Genomic DNA, 16,419 nt, shown 5'->3' with positions numbered 1-16,419 from the left:
ATCTTTGCAGATGAGGCTGGGACAGGGACGGGGACATTCCAACATGAATTTTAGAAATTTAGTGGGTTTGGTTTTCTCTCAAGTCGTTAAGCATGCTTAGGTTTTCAGAGTATCGGATTGGTTTGTGAAAAGGAAGAGAATTAGAAGAAAGTGACTGACATTAAACTCATAACATGTAGGGAATTTTTTTGTCTTTAGAAAAATAAAAAAATTATTTTGCAATTCTGAAGACCATAATTAGGCATAGAGAATAGGAAATTAGAGAATTGGAGGTCCCACTAGAGATTATTGTGGTGATTGATAAAATATGTGTTGCTAAATTCAGTCCTCTCCCATGGGGAAAGCAAGCTTTTGTGGATTTTTCTGGATTCTTTTGTGGATTCTTTGTATTTTGAAATATTAAGGTGAAGTTTTTTTTTTTTTTTTTTTGGGATTTATGTGCTAGGATCAGTGTTCGGAGAGTGAGAGGAAAAAGGGAAGATTTTTTGTGGTGGGCCTTGATACTGGGGATTCTTTACTTCTAGAGAAGCGAATTTTATTTTTCCGCTGTTTTTTAAAAAATACTCAGACAATTTATATTGAGCCTCTTCATTGCATTCTTGTCCTGCCGGCATCAGGAGTGGTTGTAACCCAGCTGCTGCTCTGGGGCAGATGCAGGCCCACTGGCACCAGCGTCTGCTGCTGGAGCCCACTTTTGAGTTGAAAGATTTCTGAGACACACGCACTGTGAGCGAAGCCAGCTCCACACCCTCATTGCTCAAGGCGAAGGGTACCGGTTCAGCTCCTACCGGCTCAGCTCCTGTTCATGGCGGCCCCCCATACATCAGGAGGTTCCATTTTCTCCTTTGTGTAACCCTATGCCAATATCACAATTTTTAATAGCTTTATGGTGCATGGGGAACATGGAAGGGCAAGCATGTTATTCTTTTTCAAGAGTTTTGGCTGTGCCAAAACTATTTTAAAGTTTATATAAAACTATTTTAAAGTTTATATTTTTCCATATAAACTTTAAAATAGTTTCTAAAGGTCCAGGGGGAAAAATCTTGTTGGAAATTTGGTTAGGATTACATTGAAATAGCTGGGCGTGATGGCTGTGGAGGCTCTTGCCTATAATCCCAGTCACTGGAGAAGGTTCAGGCAGGAGGACCGCAAGCTGGAGGTCAGCCCAAGATAAAACAAATAAATAAATAATAAAAAATGCTGGGCTTGGGCTAGGGTTGTGGCTCAGAGGTAGAATGCTTAATTAGCATGCATGAAGCACTGGGTTCGATCCTCAGCACTACATAAGAATAAAATAAAGGTCTTGTGTCCACCTACAACTAAAAAATAAATGTTTAAAAAAATTATGTATATAAAAAAAGTGCTGGGCTTGCAGCTCAGTGGAAAGAGCCCTTGAGTTCAATCCCAGAACCAAAACAGACATTGAAGCAACAGATGAAACATCTGAATCCCCGACAAAGGGAAGAGGTATTAATGGAATGAATACATGTTTGATAAATGTCTCCAGCGTACATCTTATAAGTCAACATTCGGTAAATACAGGTCAATACGTGAGGGCCACAGGTACCCTGCATATTCTTACCATTCAGCAATGTCAATGAATTTCTTCTTCACCTACTGGCTCTGATACCTTATTTAAAATCTACAAATCCACAAGGGCATCACTTGCATTCACTAAACGCAAATCTTGATAATCAAGTTTTCCGTGAGAGCATCAGAGTCTCTGCCTCCAGGGACCGAGAGGTCCGAGGACCGCGGCGGCTCCTCCATCCGCTGCCAGCGGCTCAAGGAACCGCGAACTACAAGTCCCGGCAGGCCGCGCGCGCCGGCTTCGCCCAGCGCAATCCGGGCGGCCGAGGGCTCCGTTTCCAGCCAACTCCGGACTGCGAGGCTGCGGGGGGACGCCGGGCTCTGCCGGAGGTGAGTGGGGTCCCAGCGGCGGGCCGGTGCAGAGCCGGGGCGGACCAGGCCGTGCCTGGAGCGCGGGAAAGCCGGTGGGCACGCGCCCGGCGCGGTTCCGGTTTTGCTGGAGAGCAAGGAAGGAACCCCAGCCGGCGACCTTGTCACCCGGCGCGCGGCCACGTGTCTCGGGTAACTCGCAGTGTCCCGCCCCCCTCCGCGGTGACTCTCTCGCTTGGCGCTCCAGCGGGTATTAGTGGACTGTCCTTGAGTGGCACAGCCTTGCGTGCACCCGAGGAGGCGGAGCTGGAGGAGGGCCGCAGGTGGCTCAGCAGGAAGCCTTCACACCCAGGTGGCACTGGGCCCCGCGTCAAAGGCAGCTGGGGCTGGAGCGTGGTCTGGTTTCTAGCAGGGACGACCCCGACTTGCCAGCCCTGCACCTGGGCTTGCCACGTTCCCCTGTCCACTAATTATCTCTAGGACCTTGCAGGGGCCCTGTGCTTTCGGATCGCGGGATAAATGTGTGCCAACACCCAGAGGGTGTGGAGAGCAGCTTGTAGAAAACCCCAACTACAGCTCTGTCCTAGGGTTAAGTGGTGTTTATTTTCCACTAACTAGGAAGTCATTCAACAAGTATTTATGGATTCCCTTCGTGATGCGTGGTGCATAGCGGGTGCTCAAAAAATATTTGCTGAGTTGAACAAGCTGCTTGTTCTAGTCCACCCTTTGCTCTCAGAGCAGACACACCTGCTTTCGGCTCTTGTGCTGTCACACGTTTTCTTTAAGCATTTTCTTGTTGCCCTAGATATCTAGTAGAATCACCTGAAGGCCTTGTTACTACACAAAGTTTTGGACTCTTTCCTCCCAGCTTCTGATTCTGGTACTGTAGATCTGGTACTGATACCAAGGTTTTGCTTGTCTATCATGTGCCTAGAGGATGTGGATGCTGCTGGTCTGGGGACCATAGTGGCGTAGCATTATTTTATAGGCAAAAGTCCTCTCTTCACATTTGGTTATGGTCTTCTTGTCCTTGTTTGCCAGTTTTACTTTTTCTAGTTGTAGTAAACATTTGCATATTATTTTGGACATAGTATTTGGTTAATCCTCCACCTTTCTTTATATACAGTTTTTGTTTGTTTGTTTGTTTGTTTGTTACTGGGGTTTGAACCTGGAATGCTTTACCACTGAGCTACAACTTCAGCCCTTTTTATTTTATTTTTTTGAGACAGGGTCTTGCTAAGTTGCTGAGACCAGCCTGGAATTTGTGATCCTCTTGCCTCAGCCTCCCAGGTAGCTGGGAATACAGGCATGTGCCATCATGTCCCATGCCACCATACTGTGCACCAACATGCTGTGTTATGTGCAGATTTTCATACCTTCCTACAGGTGTCATTTTTCCTGGATTATATAATATTCTGTCTTACTGTCATTATTTGCTTGGTTATTACTCAACAGTCCTTGCAGATGTAAGATTTGATCTCTGCTAGGAGAGTGGCCTTTTACTCCTGTCTGATATATACTCATTTTCTTGACAGAGAAGGGTCCTGTGAGAGAAGAATAGTGCTTGGTTTAGTTTTCTGTCCCCTTCTCTCCAACCAGAGCAGCTCACTGAATACTCTGGGTTTAGGTTCCTATGTCAGAGAGTCTCTGTGGTCCACCTCCAGGCTCAGCAAGCTGCTTGTTCTAGTCCACCCTTTGCTTTCTTAATTAGAACAGACACACCTGCATTCAGGTTCTGGCTCATCAGCCAAGTTTCTTCCCTTCCTTGTCTGTAGGCTGAGACTTTCACGGTATGCACCTTGGAGTCAAGTTGTGGAAGTTGTGTGAGAGGTTGAAACACTGAGCACTGTCCCTGTCTTGCTGGAAGCACCCGCACTTGGCTTTCCACTATTCACCTAAAGGTTCCCTTCCCAGGATGATCTGAATAGAAAATTTCTATTCCTTGCCTGGGTGAGATTTATTTTTCTTAACTGCTCTGGGACCTTGGCAACAGTCAGAGATTACTTTTTTTTTTTTTAATAGTTGTAGATGGACAACATGCCTCTATTTTTTTTGTTTATTTTTATGTGGTGCTAAGGATTGAACCCAATGCCCCACAAGTGCAGCGTAAGTGCTCTGCCACTGAGCCCCAGCCTCAGCCCAGGCATTCCTTTGTTTAACCAATATCGATTCAAGCAACTTCTGGGCATTAAACATGAGGAAAGGGGGTATGGTTAAAATTTGGATTTCTCCGTTGGACTTCATAGTTCTCTAAAGGACACGGCAGACTGTAAACTCACTCAGGCCCATGACACCGTCCCTAGGCATTGACTCATTTGCTTTTTATTCATTTTACTGACCAAGTTCTTCTGAGGACCTGTCCACTTTCTCCAAGAGTATTTTTGTGTCTTTTCCAGTCTTGGGAACAGTTTAGGGAACAAAAACCTTTTTTTGTCTAATAGTCTTTCTAGGAAATGGGAGGAGGCTGTGGTCACTAAGAGGATTAATGAAATTAGATTCCCAAAGTACCTTTCTTCTGTGGCCATTCCCACTTGTGTGCTAAGCAGGGAGAGATGATTCCAGACCTGTACTCCTGGGATGTGGCATGGGGAGGGTCAGGAGATGAACGGCCTGTCATCCTAGTGGGTTGGGAGGCTGAGGCAGGAGGATTGCAAGTTTAAATCCAGTCTCAGCAACTTAGGGAGACCCTAAGCAACTTGGTGAGACCCTGTCTCTAAATAAAATGCAAAAAAGGGGTGGGGTGTGGCTCAGTGGTTATGTGCCCCTGGGTTCTGCACCTGGGTTCCACCCCTGGTAAAGGAAGGAAGGAAGGAAGGAAGGGAGGGAGGAAGGAAGGAAGGAAGGAAGGAAGGAAGGAAAGAAAGAAAAGGCCTACCTACTTATAGACCTCATGAATGGTAAGTGCTTGATTTTCTATTTAGTTCTATTTAGGATGGATATTTTGTTTGACCAAAACTTCCCACTGTGAACTTCCTGTTGCCTGATTTTATGGCCCACAGGGTTTTTCCTTGGACTAGGGAGATGGAGATCATTCTTACCATTGATTCGATGGTGAAGCAGCTAAGGCAACTTTATGGACTGGAACACTCCTGGATCTTGACATGGGATTTCTAAGGCTCCACACAGTGGCTTCCACATACCTGCCACCGTTTGGGCGTGGTGGAGGGTCAGAGATCATAGTCCTGCCCAAAGTGACTGTCGCGTTTACTCGAGGACAGTAGAAAGAACCTTATTGCGCTTGGATTTCCACTCTTCACCACGAGGCCCCCTTCCCAGGACGAACTGAGGATTTCTATTCCTTGCCTGGGTGAGATTTATTTTTCTTAACTGCTCTAGGACCTTGGCATCAGTCAGGGATTCCTTTGTTTAACCAATATTGATTCACACCTGGGGGTCCAGGTGACCTCTTAAAGAGGTCATGTGCCATAAAAAAGGAGAACTGAGCACCTGGAGTGGGAAGGCCCTGTCCAAGCTGTGAATATGAGCTGAGCCACCTCTCTGTTCCTTGGCTTCCTCATTTATACCTGGGGATGATGATCCTTGTTACTGGGTTGTGTGTAATGTTTAATGAGTGTAAAGGGGTCTGTGAAGGTTAGTTCTTACTAATAATATTATCTAGTGATCAGGATTTAGGCCCTTGGTGGCCTCAACCCCCTGCAAGTTATGTACTATTATCCAGAGCTAAGTCAGGTGAAAGTCAAAAAGGCAAATAAACAGAATTGGGCAGGTGATTCATTAGCAAAGGGTTTAATAATGAAAGGTGTTTTTCATCGACAGACATATTTCACACCTGACAGGTCTTTTAAAATACCCTCAGGGAAGCAGCTCATTTGCATGTTAAACACTCACCGACTCCTTGTGGAAAACTCCAGCTCCAATCTATTTAGACACAGTTTGGCTCCTATATCATCTATTTTATGTATTTCAATTTCCACTTCTTTTATTACTGAGGACAGTTTCTTGAAAAGTGGGTTGTGGGAGTGGATGTTTTGCTGCCACTTCTCACCCTGAGGTGTCTCAAGGGTAGGGATGGCCTTCTGGAGGAGAGGGGTTCAGGTGAGTACGTCCTGGGTGGTGGTGCAGAGGGTGATGGGCAGGAATGGTTATCATACTGGCAGCCCAGGGTGTGTATTTTCACAGGGAAATCTGTCATTACTGGCTCTGCACAGGCCTCAAGGGGAATATTGACTCATTCATTCAATAAATGCTTTTGGAGCACTTACTATGCGCTGTGCCAGGGTGTGGCAAATTAATGTCTAAGGCCAGATGTTGCCATAGTCCTTACTTTACATGTCCTCTGTGGTCGTCTATGTTTGCTACAATGCAGAGTTCAGTCGCTGCACTGAGATAGTATAGCCTGCACAGTCGGAAGTAATTATTGGATGGCTCTTTATGGGATAAAATGGCCAGCTTCTGTTCTAGGCAAAGAACAGAGAGTATGAAAGCTCTGGGGCCACCACGTAATGGGCGCGTTTGAGGACTGGTAAGGAGGCAGTGCGGTTGGAGTGGAGCGAGTAAAGGGGAGTGGGAAGGGCTTCAGAGCCTAGAGGGAAGCGGGGAGGCAGATCCTGTAAGGCCTTGTAGGCTGTGCTTATCCGAGGCCTTGGCTCTTCGCGAGGTGGGAGCCATTGGGGTGGTTAGAGCGTGGGAGTGTCTAGCTGGACTTAAGTTTCCACATTAATAGACTAGCAGACCAGGGAATGACCCACTCACTCGTTTCATTATTTATTAGCAGGCTTATTATTGTGCTTACCTCTAATATGCTCCTGAGGTCTGTCTTAGGAAGGTGGCCATAAACTTGAGCCCTTCCCTGATGGGGATCTGAGAGGTTTGGTGGTGGATGTTCACAGTCTCCCTTTGACAGGGTCTTTCTTTATTTTGGCAGATGGTCTAACACATGTGTCTGACCTGCTACCAGGTTTCCCTCTCGAAGGAAACGTGTTTATATTGTGGCTCGTATGTGACCCGTGTCCAATTTATTCCTTCCAAGAGAGCCGATCTCTAGGAGAGTCCTGACTAGGCCAGAAGTTAGGTTCAGGTGTGTTGGTCAGGTAAGACACAGGGGAGGCAGCTCACTAAAACACAGGAAATAACAGAAGCCTTTTATTACTCGCAGCTCCTTAAGAAAAGAAAGCTGATGGGAAGTCTGGGGAGCTCAACCAGCAGTGGGTGCAGGGGAGAGACAGACAGACAGACACCTGTGGGTCAAAGCCTTTGTTGGTGTGTGTTCAGAGTGCACCCCAGCAGCTTTGCCTTGGGGAGTTCTAATTCTTAGACGAAGGAGGTCGCTGATGTTGCAGTAGACTGTATCTCTAAGGTAGATTGTATCTGCCTCATAGGGAGGTGGTCAGCAAGAAGTGGTTGTAGGAGGCAGGTATCTGGATCAACCATACTGAGGAAGGAGTCAGAACTAGAGACTCAAGGGGACTAAGGCTTGCTTCTGGCATGGAAAAGTTTAACCTATATTCAAAATGGATGCCAACGAACATAAAGTTGTTGGAATGCTCCACACGGTATTTATTTAGTAGTGAATTGCTACTTTTTGCATCTAGTCGAAGAGGCAGATATAGGACCAGATTGTTAGAGATATAAGCAGAGTATAATGAGGCTAAAGAACTCATAAAACAATGAGTTCTGAGTGATTGGCATTCACAGAGCCTCATGGGGGATGATGAGGCTATTTGAGTGGGTTGGCTGTAGAGGGCTATTTTGGGAGATAAAGCTGGATAGGGTGGGTTGGGATGAGAATGCAATGATCCTTGACTGTCTTGCCAGGGTATTTGGACTTTTCGGTAGGTGGAGGGTGTTAGAAATGATATGAATGCACTTAAAGATGATGGTGATACTTCCAGCAAGAGTGAGGGTTGTGTGGGGTGTGAGAGCTGGTTTGCAATGCAGTGAGTGGTTGAATAGTTCAGGCAAGAAGTGATGGTCAGCCCCTTACCCCCCACCTCTTATTAATTATTCATGCCTGTACCTAATCTAGGAGTACCTCTACATAAGCTCTTTGACTTTTTTCTCTTGATGCTTGGAGTCGAATCCAGGCCTCATGCATGTTAGGCAGGTAATCTGCCATGAACTGTAGCCCCAGTCCTATTGGACTTTTCAGAGATGAAGACAATCACAAAGAAAGGAAGTCTCATTTTCTGGGTGTGTTAGGCATCATGTTAAAGCAGTGTCTCATTTCATTCTTAAAATGACCCCGTAAGCTGGGTACTCTCAAGAGCTCCCTCAACTAGATGATTACACAGGGCCCCCAAGTGGTTGTGACTTACTTGAGGTCACACAGCTGGTGAGCAGTCAGACCAGGCCTTCACCCAGTTCCCGAGCCTGAGTTCTTTTTTTTTTTTTTTTTGGTACTGGGGATTGAACCCAGGGGCACTCAACCACTGAGCCACATCCCCAGCCCTTTTTATATTTTATTTAGAGACAGGGTTTTGCTAAGTTGCTTAGAGCCTTACTAAGTTGCTGAAGCTGTCTTTGAACTTGCAATCCTCTGGCCTTAGCCTCCTGAGCTGCTGGGATTACAGGCATGTGCCACCATACCTGGCCACTTTGAAGATCTTGAAGAAGGAGGATGTGTAAGGAACTGAGGTCACCCAGCCTCATTTCAGGCCTACTTCTGGGTCAGATTAGGAACCTTATATTGGTGAAAGCAAAGTAGAGGGAGGCCTGAACTTTTTACCCCTTTCAGCAGGAAATACTGCAGGTGAGACTATACAAAGCAAGGTGAAAAGGTAGGTTTAGGTGGGGTCCTGCCAGAAGGTTGGAAGTGGGCATGCCTGAATCCTCTGGGAGTTGATGGGAAGAGGATACTTTGCCAGAAAAGAGTCTCTGAGGCTGGGGATATAGCTCAGTTGGTAGAGTGCTTGCTTCCTATGCACAAGGCCCTGGATTCAATCCCCAGCACTACAAAAGAAAAAAAAAATCTCTCTACAACACATTAAAATTAAAATGCCTGACATACAGAATAAGGATAGCCCCAAGAGAAAAATATCAGGTCACATTTAGAGTCAAGCAAATCATAATGACTTTCAATTTCTAAGCACAAACTCTAAAATCTGGAAGGGCTGGGTTTGATGTGTTCCAAGCTGTGAAAGAAAATAACATAATCAAATCTGCTAAATCCTGATAAGTGATCCTTCAGAATTGAAGAAGAAATAAAAATGTTCCAAGATAGGTAGAGACTAAAAGAATTCATGACTAGTAAGCTAGTACTACAGAAAATACTTAGAGAAATACATTACCAAGAAGAAATAAAAAAACAAACTCCCAAGCCCACAAATGAACAAATCTCATTTGAAGAGTAGCTAAGCAAATGAGAAATATAACCAAATTAAACAATAGAAATAAATCAATATATCAGGAATTAATAAATATAAAGTAGACACTACCCAAAGTCTCAGCTATTACCAAGTATAATAATACTGGATGATTTCAGTATGCCTTTCACCAGTGGAAAGGTCATCCAGACATAAGCTCACTAAAGACTCTTCTAACCTAAATGATATTATAAATCAAATGACTTAACAGATATCTGTAGAATGTTTCATCCAACAATAGCTGAATTAACTTTCTTCTCAGCAGCTCATAGAAGCTTCTCCAAAATAGACTGTATGTTAGGCCACAAAGAAACTCTTAGCAAATCAAAAAATATTTTGTAATATTTGTAATATTTTCTTTGACTATTCCTGCATTTACACAGGGGCTTTTGGGAAACACCTCATATCCAAACCATTACATTGGCTCAAAAGCTCATGACCACATTACAAAATGCATTTAGTCCATCTTCAAGAATCCCCATAGTCTTAACAGTTTTAAAAGTCCCAAGTTCAAAGTCTCCTCTCAGACTTAAGGCACACTCTTGGCTGCGAGCCCCTGTAAAACCCAAAAGCAAGTTACGTATATCCAATACACCGTGACACAGAATAGACATTCCCAATCCCAGAGGGAGAAATAGAGGCATAGAAGGAAGGGATGGAACCAAAGCAAGACTGAAACCCAGCTGGGCAACCATTAGGTCCGATAGCTCCATATATAGCATCTGGGGTACGCGGGGGCACAGTGTTCTCTTTAAAGTGCCCGGGCCACCCCTTCCTTTGTCCCTGACGGGGCCTCTTGGTTAGCTGGGCTTTCTCTATAGCCAGTAGCTTTCCTCTGTAGATGGCCCACGTTACTGGCATGTCTTAAACTGGGGGTCTCAACTGCAGCTTGCGCTTCACCTTTACAGCTTCATATATCACCCTCTCATTGGCAGCCCTCAGACGTCTGACCCTGCTACACTTTGCCTGGCCTTCTAGGCCTTTCTTTAAAATCTGGTGGATGTCCCCAAGACCTCTTATCTCCAATATCCTGCATTCCTGTAGAACTGGCACCATGATACCAAGACTTGCTGCTTGAACAGAAGCCAGGTCTCCTTGGACCCCAATTGCAGTTGCTTTGGTGACTGAGGACAGTAAAATGACTCCTGGAGAAGCAGTTTTCTGGGCACCCCTGTGGGAGTAGGGTACCCCCATGGTCTCTTAAAGGAGTTTTCATTTCTGTATGCTTGAGCCTGCAGTGGGATGTGGGCTTGCAAATTCCCGAGATGCCCTCTGTTGAGAGCCACAGCCGAAGGGGCCCCAGCAAACTTTCAGACTGCCAGCTGATGATTGGCTCACAGCGGCCCCAGCAACATCTAGCTGATTGACTCCTCTGCGGTGATGCTCATTGGAGCTGCTCATTGAGCTGTTTCCCCGCCCTTTCAGACTACCAGCTGATGATTGGCTCACAGCGGCCCCAGCAACATCTAGCTGATTGGCTCCTCTGCGGTGATGCTCATTGGACTGTTTTCCTGCCCTTTCAGGCCACGGAGCTGCTCATTGGGGGACTTTTTTGGCTCCGCCCATGTGACCCAGCCAATCGGCCTCAAGAGCAGGAGGACTGTGGGAGGTGGAGAGGCTGGGGGTGAGGGAGTGGCTTGTGGGAAGCCCGTGGTGGCAGTTGGGCTCTGAGGGTTTTTTCCTGAGGAGCTGTTTTGTTTGGCGTGTGTGGTTCTAAAAAGAAAGTTAGTTTCTTTTGACAAGTGGCTCCTGAATTGTGCCCAGCCAGACTGTGGCAGCCCTCAAACATCTTTCCTATTGTCTCTATGCAAAGTATTTAAATTCTCTTTAGTGGTGGTCATGCCTTCAACAACTGCACTTCCCTTGGCCCCAACTTTACACACACTTTTTCTTGCCAAACTTCAAGTTTTAAGAATTCTTGGGCTCTTCTGTCTGCTCCTGATTCTTGCAGTGAACCTAGTTAAAAGCTGTTAGCAATATTTATGCCACTGCATGAATGCTGTGCTATCTTGAAATTTGCTCTGCCAGGCTAATTACCTTTAAATTCAGCTCATACTAAGTCTCAGAATGTGAGCAAAAATGTAGACAAGTTCTTTGATAAAATGTAATGTGAATGATCTCTAGTCCAATTTCCAAATGCAGTTCCCCTCTGAAATCTCCTAAGCACAATTTTTATTTACTCTCTGCATTCCTGCTGGTATTCTAGTCTTCTGCACTCCTACCAGCATACCCATTAACCTATGCTTACAAACTCAAAGGCTCTTCTAGACTGCATTCCCAAACTGTTCCATAAACCAGTTCTAAAGGCTTCTGAACCACACAGTCAGGTGAGTTGCAGCAACAACCTCCTTTATGTACATCATCTCATTTTTGTGTTAGTCAGCTTTTTGTTGGCGTGACTAAACTACCTGACAGTACAACATAGAGGAGGAAATGTTTATTTTGGGTTATAGTTTTGGAGGTTCAGCCCAAGCTCGATGGATTCCATCACTTTGGTTCTGAGATGAAGCAAGGGCATGGCCAAGGGCAGTGGCCAAGGAAAGCTGTTTATCTCATGGTGACTGGAGGCAGAGAGAGCAGGGGGAGGGGCTGCAGGGATGATGAATCCTGCACACCCCCAGTGACCTACTGCCTCCAGCCTGGCCCCACCTGCCTACAGTTATCACCCAGTTAGGTCACTCAGACTAGGATGGACTGATCAGGTCACAGCTCTGGTAATCTAAGAATTTCTACCTCTGAATATTCCTGCATTAAAACAGGAACTTTTTGGGGACACCTCACATCCAAACCATAATGGGGAATATATTTTCTCTCATGTGTGGAAGCTAGAGAGAAAAAAGTTAAAAAAAAGTGTGTGTTGGGGTGGATCTCATGAAAATCGAAGGGAGACCAGTGGAGAAGAGGGAAGGGACCTAGGGAGAGGGGAGGGAAGTCAAAGGAGAAATACTGGATGATGGTTTGACCAAATTATATTGTTATATCATGTACACCTATGAATAGGTAACAGCGAATCCCACCAGATGTATAGTTATAATGCACCAATAAAAAGTCTGGAAAAAATATAAGAATATGTGGAGAAAAAAAAAAGAAGAACATAGCAAAAATGCAGATTCCTGAGTCTTATCCCCAGAGCCATGGTTCAGTGGGCCACGGGGTGGACTGGAGCAACCTGCATATTTGAAGCTGCACGCAGGTTGACCATACTTGGCAATGGCTGGGTTAGCAAAAGAAGGCTGCAAACATAAAACAGTCAACTGTATCTTTAGAGACACTGTAAATGTAAGTTGAAAGTTAAAGTATTGAAAAAGAGAATGTCTTGTGAATACTTAAAAAAAAGTCTGGGGCTATATTATGAAGGCATGAGTCAAAATAGACTTTTTAAAGAAAATGAAGACAAGGCTATTTGTAGCAGTATCTTCCAGACAAAGGGGAAGCAGAGACATAGAATAGGACAGTGATGGTCACAGACTGGGAGCCAGGGTGACAACCTGTGTCGGATATATTGGCTGGTGGTTTGGTGCACTTCTGTGTGGGGCCTCCCTTGGCAGCTGTAGCTAAGGTCAAGGACTTTAGTCTGATACAGATGCTTAGGAACTAAAAGGGAGCAGCCCATTGGGTATGCTGGCTAAAGGTTGACTGTATAGTTACATGGTGCATGGAGCAGGTACAAGTAATGTCACACTGACCAATAGCATGATTTGGTGCCTAACCCTAAGTCACCCTGCAGTGAGTGGATGAAATAGATACCAGTTATGGGGTTTAAAGGGGCGGTCTATTCTAACCACAGTAGTATTTTGAAAACCAGCCACATGTAGGGGACCTACTGGCTGCTTCTGCCCAGCTGCCATTTTGGTGGGGACCTGACCACTTTTGACTTGGGCATAAAGGCTGTTGATGTCCAAGTGTGTATGCTGATAGAATAAAACTTACAAATAGCAGTGGTCAACTTGCTCTTCTCCCTTTCCTATCTAAAATAGCACTCCTCGTCTCTCTGTATCCCTATCCTCTTTGCTTCTCTTTTTCTCACTTAATAGCAGCTCTGATATTCTAGGTGTCATATATCTCTTTTTTTTCCATCTGTCATCCCCACTAGCATGCAATCTATGTGAGCAAGAACTTTGTTTTATTCACCGTGTCCTATCTCTGAGTCAGTGCCTGGTACTATTGAAGGAAATTTGGAGAATTAACTTGTGCCAGGTAGTATGCTAAGGATTTTATGTACATCATCTCATTTTATTTTGACAAGTGTGAGGTATCACCCTATTTCACAGATGAGGAAACAGGCTCAATGAGATTAAGAAAATGACCCAAGGTCATACAGTCTATAAATGGCAGAGCCAGGATTTGAATCCTGGATTGACTCACTATGAAATCCTTAACTGCTAATCTTTGTCAACTTTATTTTCTTCTCCAGGTCGGGGGACATGGCTAGAAAGGCTCTCAAGTTTGCTTCATGGACCAGCATGGCTCTTGCTGCCTCTGGTGGCTTCCTCTACAGTAACAAGTATTTGGACCCTAATGACTTTGGTGCCATCAGGGTGGGCAGAGCAGTTGCTACGGTAGGTTATTCTCATTTGGGGATAGCAGAGGAACTGCAGTATTCCTTGCAGGTGTTCAGACATGTAGCAGATGGGCAAGCTGGTCATACACATGTGGAGATACCCTTACCTGGACCAGGGCTCCATCTACACAGCTGTGCAGACATGGACACGCATGCTCATCTGCCTGCATTCCTGTCCACGCATCCTGGCACTCTGTGGTTAAATAGAGCGGGATTGCGATTGCATGAGGTCTCTGGCCTAAGGTCTCTACATTTTAGGTTCTGTATCTTATTTGGTCATGACTCTGAGGGGCAGTGCTCCTTAGCAAATGCCTTGGAAGGAAGACTTTGTGGAAAAAAGACTGCAGAATAAATTCTACCAGCAAACTTGATCTTGCTGTCATAAGCTGGTATGAGAAGTTCTGGTACTGGACTCATACTCGGTGTCTGGGCCTTGGAGGACTTTGAGAGTCTCCTCAGAGAATCTGAGAAAACCTCTAGAGGTTTTCTCCTGTAACTCAGTGGTAATATCGTCCTGGGGTAATCATGTCCTCTTAATTGCTGAGAGCCACTCTCCCAGACATTGCTGGGACCCATAGTCCCAGATCAATAATTGTTGCCCCACTGGTAGGTAGGTTGGCCCATATCTCAGGCTTTCTCTCCTCTGCTGCAAGTGAGCACATCCTTTCTTCCTCTTGATAGCCATGATGTGGATATGTATTAAGATATAACTCTGTTTTGGTTGTTATTGTTATTTCCCTAGTACTCAGTATTATCAAGTGTTTTCTTGAGACTGGCTCAGAGGAGAAGGCCCTGATGTGATGACTGTCCTTAAGGGTAGGCTGAGTCACAAACCAAGGCAGATACCTGGGCTATGAAATATGAAAAAATCACCAGGTACCTTTTTGGGGCCCAACACTGCCTTATTTGCTTGCTTGGAAGGGTAGAAATAAACTGTCCCACCTAGACCCAGCTTTGAAAGAGCCTTGGCCAAGGAGTGCCCACACCAGCAGACACCAGTGGGCTAAAAAGCAATCTAAAAGTGGGTCTGGTGTTGAGAGTCTGTAGTCCCAGCTACTTGGGAGTCTGAGGTGTGAGAATTGTGTTTGAGGCCAACCTGGGAAACATAGTGAGACACCATCTCAAAAAAAAAAAAAAAAAAAAAATGAAAACGACACATGGTTCACGACTGCTGCTATAATCAGACCCAGCGATGACTGGTACCCAGGAGTCAGGATGAGTATCCTGGGGGAAGCTTAAGCTTTGGGATTTGAATGGTTGGAAAGGAGTGGAGAAGCATAAACCTGTTCTTTATAAACCAGCCACAAGGTACATCTTCTTTAAAGAGTTTTGGTCTTGATCACCCTAGTACACTGTTCAGTGACTAGGTCTTGTTTATGGTTGATGTTTAATAAGTATATATTGGATGGAATTATGCATTGGAGAGTGCAGACAAAGAAACAGAATTTTTTTGGAAGTCTAAATTAATGCTAACTTTAATATACAATATCAGTAACATCGATTTAAAAATATACAGAGAATTTAGATACTCAAAAAGCCATTGGTATTTAAGTGTTGTAAGGTCTTCACTTTGTCAAGATCAAATTAATAATTTATACAACTTGAATAAATCAATGGTGCATATGGTCATTCCTAGGGTAAACAGTAAAAGAAGAGGAAGAATTAACAGAGGTAGAAATAGAATGATTTTAAAAATAGTAAATAATTCCAAAATAAAACAGGAAAGAAAAGAAAGAGTACACATAAGAACAGATGGGGCAAGTAAAAAGCACATCGATTTAAATCAAAATACATTAGTAATTATATATATGTATATAATTATTACAATAATTACTACTAACCAGTAATTCTTTCCTGGGCAGTTACCCAGGACTAAAATGTGCATGAGAACAACAAAGGGATATGCATTAAAAGATGCAAAGCAAGAGCTAGGATTGTGGCTCAGTGGCAGAGCGCTTGCCTCACAAGTATGAGGCACTAGGTTTGATTCTTAGCACCACATAAAAATAAATAGGAGCTGGGGTTGTGGCTCAGTGGTAGAGCACTTACCTAGCATGCATGAGGCACTGGGTTCGATCCTAGCACCACACAGAAACAAATAAAGGCATTAAGTCCATATACAACTAAAAACAACAACAACAAAAAGCAAAAATAAATAGTTTTTTTTTTTAAAAAAAGATGCAAAGCAAAATTCTTCATAACATAAACCAGTCCAAATAGTCATAAACAGTAAAATTAAAATTCATTATTCATGTATGCATATATATATGTACATATATGTATACATGTATGAGTGTGTTCATAAAATCACAGTGAAGTCCTATACAACAAGAAAAAGGAATGAATCATAATCATATATAATATAATGGATTAATTCACAAATATAAGATCATTTATTTATTATTCTAATTAGGTATACATGACAGCAGAATGAATTTCTTTTCATTGTACACAAATGGAGGCGCAACTTAAGAAACAGAATTTTTAATGAAAATATTGTGAGCTAATTTCTAGGGTCCTCAGTTGTTCAATTCTAAAAAGGAAGGTTTGGCTTGATAATCCTCAAGGCTCCTCCATGCACGAGATACCAGGGAGCCTATCAATTTCTGATTCACCAGGGATAGGAGATCCTCTCCA

General features: G+C 44.2%; 1 protein-coding gene across 2 annotated transcripts in view; it reads left to right on the top strand.

Moving 5' to 3' along the window:
• Positions 1-1,850: 1,850 nt before the first annotated feature.
• Adck1 (aarF domain containing kinase 1) overlaps positions 1,851-16,419 on the top strand; it is a 113,505-nt gene continuing 98,936 nt past the window's right edge. Inside the window, exons 1-2 of one of the 2 annotated variants that reach the window (XM_076848065.2) lie at positions 1,851-1,920; positions 13,636-13,780. In XM_076848065.2, the coding sequence (XP_076704180.2) occupies positions 13,646-13,780 (135 nt within the window). In that variant the 5' untranslated portion in view covers positions 1,851-1,920; positions 13,636-13,645. Of the gene's footprint in view, positions 1,921-5,164; positions 5,207-13,635; positions 13,781-16,419 lie in introns of those variants that run through there. The other variant, XM_076848066.2, reaches the window with a different exon arrangement.

The sequence above is a fragment of the Callospermophilus lateralis genome, chromosome 3 (genome assembly GCF_048772815.1).
Source record: "Callospermophilus lateralis isolate mCalLat2 chromosome 3, mCalLat2.hap1, whole genome shotgun sequence".
NCBI classification, from domain to species: domain Eukaryota; kingdom Metazoa; phylum Chordata; class Mammalia; order Rodentia; family Sciuridae; genus Callospermophilus; species Callospermophilus lateralis.
This window is presented reverse-complemented; position numbering and strand designations above follow the sequence as displayed.